The 7,631-nt window shown below is 46.5% G+C and overlaps 1 protein-coding gene across 1 annotated transcript; it reads left to right on the top strand.

The window, feature by feature from the left end:
• The first annotated feature begins 385 nt into the window (after nt 1-385).
• Nucleotides 386-6,397, top strand: LOC147442785 (filament-like plant protein 4). Its single transcript, XM_086528826.1, has 6 exons — nt 386-1,396; nt 1,628-1,799; nt 1,906-2,086; nt 2,446-4,663; nt 4,781-4,847; nt 5,198-6,397. The coding sequence occupies exons 2-6, from the start codon at nt 1,647-1,649 to the stop codon at nt 6,146-6,148; spliced, it is 3,570 nt and encodes a 1,189-aa protein (XP_086384952.1). The 5' UTR covers nt 386-1,396; nt 1,628-1,646; the 3' UTR covers nt 6,149-6,397.
• Nucleotides 6,398-7,631: the final 1,234 nt, after the last annotated feature.

Genomic DNA, 7,631 nt, shown 5'->3' with positions numbered 1-7,631 from the left:
GGGTGTTGAAGCTACACCAGACCATAGGTGTACATCGTGAAGTTCCTACATTTAGGCATTCATCTAGCCGTTTTGGGCTGAAGGTGCTGCCCACCTCAGCTTACAATAGAGAAACACCGGACACATGTAAGAGTTGTCCACAAAGTAACGGCTCCCAAGGCCATGAGAACGGACTCTCAAGGGAATGGGAACAATGCCGCTATGCGTGTGTGGGCCTGTACGTGTGTGATGAGGGTGGACAGTTGTGCATACGTTAGGGGGAGCTTTACGTGAGATGGGTGAGAGAGAGAAGAGAGGGGGAGAGAGTCTGTTTGGTGAGCCCTCTCGTCAACGGTGCTGCATTTTGCCCTTTTGTTGCTGCGCTGGTGTCCCTCCCTTGACTCCTTGCCTCCCTCCCTCGATCGCGGCGGCTTTGGGCTAGTATAGTGGGGGCTACTCTCGGGTTGGTGGTAGCCTACACCTCCCTCTTCCCTCTACTTGTGGGTTGTAGCCCTTGTTCTCTCTCCTTCCCTGCTCTTCAGTAGCCCCTGCCCCTCTCTCCTCCTCTGGCCTTCTTTTCGCAAGACCCACTGTGGACCTCTATTTGGAAGCCACTGGTTTATAGATTTTTGTTGGTGGCCCCTTGCCGATTTCTCATGTCCCTCCTCCCTCTCTTTGTCCTCTTTTCTTTTCTCTCTCTCTCTCTCTCTCTCTCTCACACACACACACACACACACACACACACACACACACACACACACAGAGACAGGCCCCTCCGCGATCCCTTTTGTTTTGTATTTTCTCAAGTTCTGATGTACTACAATTTGCACACATATAGTGAAGCTTCCATCCAGCAGCTTTGCTTGCGCAAGGATGGCAAGCTTTGGGTGCGGGGGAGGGGCTTTTGGGGTGACATTCTGCACAGGAGCTGCACAGGAGAAACGCGTTTATTAATATGATCGAAAGCTGGCCCTCGACTCTCGCTCTTCTCTCACACTCTCTTCTCCGTGCGTGACTCCATGAGCGTACAGGAACGGTCTCCCCTAAGCTAGTCCCTCTGTAAGCACACTCTTCTTTACCCCACCTCTGTTAATACACACACGCACACGCTTTCTTCTCTCTCTCTCTCTCTCTCTCACACACACACACACACTCTCACTCTACCCATTTCCCTGCTTTCCCTTAATCTCAATGGCAATCATTCCCTTAATCCCCTCAACTTCAGCTACCCTGTTCTGCCTGCCGTCTCTGCCTTAGGCCCCTATTTCCTACTCAAAGTGTTTATATACTTGATTCATCTCTTCTCTCAACCCACATTTTCCCAAGGAAAAATAGCGAAGAAGAACACAGTGCGGTGTATATGAGGAAGCGATTCTCCCCCTTCTTGAAGTTATCTCCATCAATCATTTCCATCATAGTAAGTGCGCATAACCTTCTTTCCTCTTTTCATTGGCAGTCACAATCATTGGAAAACAAACCCCACCCTGATTGAGGGCGCTTCCATTTACTTTAATTGGGTGCTGAGCGCTGAACAAAGCAAGCACAATTACTTTGCCATACTTGCAAGCATTGAGAGTATATGTAAGAGAGGCTCTTTTGGCTTGGTGCACTAACATAGTATGAGGGACAATTTGCTCTGCTTTTGCAGGTAAAAGCTTTCTGTAGCTATGGCAGAGAGAAGAGCTAGCTGGCCATGGAGAAAGAAATCCATGCCTAAAGTGGATAAGGTTGCCCTCTCTCTCTCGCCCGCCCAACCAGGGTCACCTGCTACTTCCTTCAAATATGATACCCTGCCATCAAATGCACCAAATGGGAGACAGGTGTTGCTCTCAATCTTTGAAGTTTTGGTACTCCTTTCTCTCAGTTTTCCTCTACATTTAATTTGCACAAAGAGGCTTAGACCAGCAGCTGTTTTTTCAAACACAGGAGACCTTGGTGCCTACAGTTGTCGAAGACCATCGCCTTACAGAGGCTATTAGCTTGCGTGAACAAGCTGAGGCGAACCTTAAGGTCCTCAAGGAAGAGCTGAGCAATGCTCTCAAAGATGCAGCCTCAAAAGAAGCAACGGCTAAGCAGCATGAGAAGGTCATGGAAGAAGCAGTTTTGGGTACGCAAGCTGGGCACGCATTTTACCTTCTTTTGGTTGATCGTTAGAGTGCGCTTGATTTTTGTGAAGCTTTTGGAGTGTATGGCTGTGTCTTGAAGGTTTAAGGGTTTTGAGTGGGAATTGAAGGGGATTCATCAAGGATTGTATGCCATGATCAGCACTGTTAATTGTCATGAGTATTTATGAGTGTATGAGCATGATCCATGGATGATCAAAGGGTTTACATGTGCGGCGTCATTTTTGCTGAAGTGCGCTTCAGAGGATTTTGCTCACGAGAGAGGGTTCGACATAGTAGTTTGGCAGGACCAGTTATGGAGCTGTTCTTTATGTAGCTCTTATAATCTGCTTGTTCATGCCAGGATGGGAGAAAGCGGAGAAAGAGGCTTTGTCTTATAAACAGGAGCTGGAGGCAGCTTCGAAGCAGAAGACTATCCTAGAGGACCGCAATGCGCATCTTGATGGGGCATTGAAAGAATGTATGAAGCAGGTTAGGCATGTCAAAGAAGAGCAAGAGAAGAAGATAGATGAAACCATTTTGACCAAAACAAGAGAATGGGAGAAGATAAAAGCAGAGGTGGATGCGAAACAAGTCGAGTTGGAGAGGAGGCTGATGGAGTCCGAAGCACAGAATAGTGCCATGGCAAAATCTTTGCAAGAGAGGGCGAAGAAGATTCTAGACGCAAACGAAGTAAAAGAGAGGGCAGAAACTCAAGGGAGAGTACTACAAGTCAAGGTGAGTTCTTTAGAGAAAGAGATCTCTGCTTTGAAGTATGAGTTGCATGTGCTGAATAAAGAGCTAGAGATAAGGAATGAGGAAGTGGAATGCAATAAGAAGGCGGCAGATGCAGCCCATAAGCAGCATTTGGACAATGTAAAGAAGGTTGCCAAGCTGGAAGCAGACTGCCAAAGATTAAGAAACCTTGTCAGGAAGAAGCTGCCCGGTCCTGCTGCCATTGCACAGATGCGACGAGAAGTCGAAGGGCCATCGAGTAGAGAGAATGGAGCCGGTGAAATGAAACGAAGACCAAGCAAGTCTCTCACTAATGGCTCCATGTCCTTCTCATCATCTTATCAAAGTGAAGTCTCTACGAGTAGCAGAGATGTTGAATTGCTGAAGGACCGGATGTCATCCATGGAGGAAGAGACCAAGTTGCTCAAGGAAGCTCTCTCTAAGAGAAATGAGGAGCTCCATGCATCGAGAATGTTGTGTGCCAAGACTGCCAACAAGCTTTCCATTGCAGAAGATCATATTGAATCTTTGCAGGGAACTCCTAAGGAGACCAGAACAAACGTTTTTGATGTCAACACCAATACTGAGCCGAGCATCACATCTGCGTCTGAGGAGGTAACAAGTGCAAGCAATGTGGAAGAAGCTAGCCGTGCGGAGTCCTGGGCATCTGCCTTGATTAGTGAACTGGCTCTGTTCAAGAAAGGGAAGCCAGTATTGGAAGAGGTCAAAGAGCCCACTGATTCAAGTCAAGCGAACGATTCTCCTGCTTCAAAGCAGGAAATTGCTGCGAGTCAGGGGGTTAATCAATCTGACAACTCTTCTAGTGAATCTGCTATGACTGATTCATGCTTCCAAGAGCTTGATCTTTTGTGTAAGGAGCTGGATTGTAAATTCAGCTCTATAGAAGATCAGGTATGGTCAATGAAGTCTGAGAATGGGGATTACGACAAGCAAGTGACAGAGACTCTTATGAGCTCCTTTGATACGGCTCATCAGAAATTTGCGCAGTTGGAAAAGGTGATCCAAGGAATAGGAGAAGCACGCCGATCGTGTGGCAGTATGCTACCAAGCAGTCCAGCTACAATGGCAATCTCCGAAGATTTGTCACTTGTAAATCCTATCCCCGTTTCAACCTTGCGGAGTGTTCTGTCTGAGCTCATTGTACTCTTGGAGGCTTTGTTTCTTCGATGCAAGCAAAAACCAGAAACTTCTTTATCTGTGGATGCGGACTCCCCATCGGAGCAGGAAAATGGGTCTTCTAAAGACACAACACTGGCACCAGCATGGAATGAGCAAAAGCAAGCCCTGATCACATCCAAGGATAGCTTTCTAGAGGGAAAATCAGCCGTATCAGAGTTCTTGATTCGGTTTGGAATTATCTTATGTGAAGTATGTGACTTGGAGTCTGCAGAGCTGGAAGAGCTTCTAGGGTCAGTAAGTGCGGTGAGTAGTCCTCAATTGGCTGATGTATCTCCAGCGGGGTTTATGAGTGAGATCGCTTTAGTTCGAGATCAGCTCCAGCAAATGGGTGATGCCAAGGCCGAATTGGAGTTGCAAATCGCCTCTATCTCAGAGGAATTGGGAGGGACAAAGATTGAACTTGGTGAAAGCAAAGATCTTGTCATCAATCTTCAAAGCAAGGTAGCAGGCTTGCATGCCATAGAGAAAAATTTGTCTGAAGTAGAAGCCATCAAGGTTGAGCTACAGGGTAAGTTGCGGGAAGCTGAAGGAGAAGTAAACAAGTTGCAAACCAGTATTGCATCGCTAACATTGGAGCTGGCCGAGGAGAAGAAGGTTCATGGGTTAGCAGCGGTGAAGTGTGAAGAGCTGGAGTGTCAGTTGCGAGGGTATGTGCCAATCACATTGTTCCATTTTATTTCAAACTGAAGCGTTCGTGTTGCTCTTTTTTTGGAGCTGTATATCGAATTCTGAAGTGGTATTTGTCTCTCTTTTGCATATTGCAGCCGGTTAATTTATGAGGATGAATGTAATGGTAAGGTACCAGATGACGAGGATACGAGGTTGGGAAAGGTATGTAAAGCTCTTGTCTTTTTGTGCTATTTGGTAATTGTTATGTACAGAGTGGTGGAAATAAAGCTACAACAAGGCAAGCCATTCTTAACTACTTATGTGCTCACAGAAACACTATCTTAAGTGAGCTACAATCCTCCTAGAGTCCAAAACCTTCTCAGCAGGACAAAATTCTAGTTTAGCCAGGCCACACCTTTTACATTTTGAGAGTTGTATGTAAGCTTGGGAAGGCTGGCAGTTCACTTTGATGACAGCAAAGAGTTAGCTTCAATTTGCATTGATGTCTTGAGGGAACCAGTTGTTTTTGCAGTAATTCAAACCTAAAGTGCTTCTTTGGCTGCCTTGTGTAGGAGCGCGAACTTGTGGCTGCAAAAGAAAAGCTGTCTGAATGTCAAAGGACTATTCATGCGTTAGGGAAGCAGCTGAGTGCCTTGTCATCACCACCAACAGAGCTCTCACCAGGAGGCTCTTTCGATACCGTGTCGATGGATTCCGCATCGCTGATTGAGCAAAGGATGCAGATGGAGCTACAGAATGGGGCAGGGAGCATGGAGCATCATGCAAATTCTCATCAAAATTACCATCATCAAAGCTATAATGGCGATGGGAGGTACAATGGTGAGCTCACATTGTCGCCAAGGGCACCCATGGTGGCAACAGGGAATTACCATAGTGGTCGCCGTATTCGAATGCTGACGCCGCCACCGCCACCGCCGCCGCCACCAGCTATGCAGATACATTCTGGATGGAATAGTGCTGGAAATGGCAGGATGAGAACGAGAGCTTATAACGAGGAGATGCTAGAGCAGACACCCCGAGGCTGGGCAGGGCACAGTAATGGGAGCTACACCAAAGGTGCCCGCCACCAGAATGGGGGCCCACCTCCGGAAACAGAGCATGCTCCACACCACCATCACCACACCTACCAGCAACCTGCACAGCGCCGCCCTGCTTACGTGTCGCCTAGCTGTCAGTACAGTCAGCGTTCTTACGAGGGAGGAGGTCCCACGTGGGCCCCTGGGTACTTACCCGAGGAGGAAGAGGGCCAGCTGGCGCTGACTGTGTACAGCCCTCCCCACACTGCCATGAGTTCTCCTGCCAGGTCACCCGCCCGTTACGTGCAGCAGCAGCTAGGTGCTGGGCGAGCGTCCGGCCGTACTGCCATCCGTACCAGCTTGACTGAGTCAATGAATGCTGCGGCATCTGAGAGTAATAACTTTTTTACGGAGTCGAAAGCGCCCTCGAACTCGAAGCCTTCTGCACTTGGTAAGCTCTTCTCCAGAACCAAGAACCATCGCTGAGTACGTGCTGACGTGGCCTTGATTTGCCGAGGCACGTTTGCTTATCTGGCATTTTGCAACGCTGACTTGTTTTGGGCTTTTCTGCTGACGTGGACCCCCAACCCAAAAAAAAAAAACGAGCCTCTGTATAGAGCTAGCAGCCTTGTATTTTCCTGTTATTTTCGGATGTTGAGGCTTTTGTAGAGAAACACCTGTCATAAAGATGTCACTTTCAAATAAAAGAAATATAGGAGGAAGCCAGTTGTGCAAGTATTTATTAAACCTGTAGTCGACGTTGACTAACTTATTATTAAAGTGGGGGCAATGGGCATGTATCAAAAGGTCATATTCCAATCTATTCTGGCCTACATAGTACGAACTATGGTTATCTATTTATAGTTCTTCATTGGCACCTGTTCACATGGTTGGGAGTTTGTTTTGCCTTGATGCTTACTCTTCGTGATTAGACTATGAAAGCAAGAATTAGAAGGGTTGATCTGCAATCTATTTTGCTGCACCCTTCCTTTTGTCCAAAGGAGCTAGCTTGGTTGGTTGAGCACTCAACCCACGTGACTTGGGACATGGATTCGAGTGCGGCCAAGTGACCCCGGTAGCGCTCATAGCGCTCACGGACGTGTTTGTCGTTTTGCACTGCCAAATACAAAAAGGGTGGATCTGCCCTTGGTACAAAAGCTGGCTCAAAGAGCATCCAATTAAAATTAAAACTATTTCTTGAGCCCGTGTTTGGGGCCTCTTGGGTAGGGCCTCCTCTCTATGAGGAACACCGGGGCTAAATCTTATGCATTGTCTGGTTCGAGGGCCAATTGATTGCATATTCTCTTCCGGAGATGATCTTTTCTCCATGTCTACTTTGTGAAGCACTCGTAAGCCGTCCGCAGTTACTTATATTCAGCAGTTAATGTGCCCTTGGGTTGTTACACCAAGCTTGTTGAGACTTGTATGTCAATTAGAGGTTGATACGCTCTCCTCTAGATACACGGAAAAGCTATAGAGACAGAGAGTTGGATGATGGTGTTTTTGTGCAATAGCCTCTCCTCACAGTGAAGAGAGTTATAGAGTGATGGATGTTGCGAAGAGATTTGTAGTGTGTAAGAGATTTGTGATGTCTATAGCAGTGCTCGAAAAAAACCTAGGTTTAGTGTAATCCCACCTATAAATTTTGAAATTTACCTCTAAACTTTATATTTGACAGTGAGAAAACCTACAAAATTTTGAAAAAAATAGTATAATTCGATGTGAAAACTTTCAAGTTTTATCAATTCACCTCTGTTGTTTCACATATGTAGGTTTGCCAAGTTTGTGGAAATAAGTTTTTTTTGAGCACTGGTCTATAGTGCAAACTTTGAGCTTCCACGAATCTAGAAAAGAATGCACTCAATGGTTCATCTGACTACATTCCCTTTAGCAACTAAGTACCTAATCTAAATCTACATTAAGACTCAAGGAACTCTTTGATGTATCAATCTCTGTCTGTTTGTGTCAA

The sequence above is a fragment of the Adiantum capillus-veneris genome, chromosome 14, assembly GCF_014529385.1.
Source record: "Adiantum capillus-veneris isolate H3 chromosome 14, ASM1452938v2, whole genome shotgun sequence".
In the NCBI taxonomy this organism is placed as follows: domain Eukaryota; kingdom Viridiplantae; phylum Streptophyta; class Polypodiopsida; order Polypodiales; family Pteridaceae; genus Adiantum; species Adiantum capillus-veneris.
This window is presented reverse-complemented; position numbering and strand designations above follow the sequence as displayed.

What these genes read in the sequence shown, in the direction of transcription:
- LOC147442785 (XM_086528826.1), top strand. Translation starts at nt 1,647, where the DNA reads ATGGCAGAGAGAAGAGCTAGCTGGCCATGGAGAAAGAAATCCATGCCT. An exon ending in ATGCACCAAATGGGAGACAG is followed by an intron (nt 1,800 to 1,905) that starts GTGTTGCTCTCA and finishes TTTCAAACACAG; the next exon opens with GAGACCTTGGTGCCTACAGT. An exon ending in AGGATACGAGGTTGGGAAAG is followed by an intron (nt 4,848 to 5,197) that starts GTATGTAAAGCT and finishes TGCCTTGTGTAG; the next exon opens with GAGCGCGAACTTGTGGCTGC.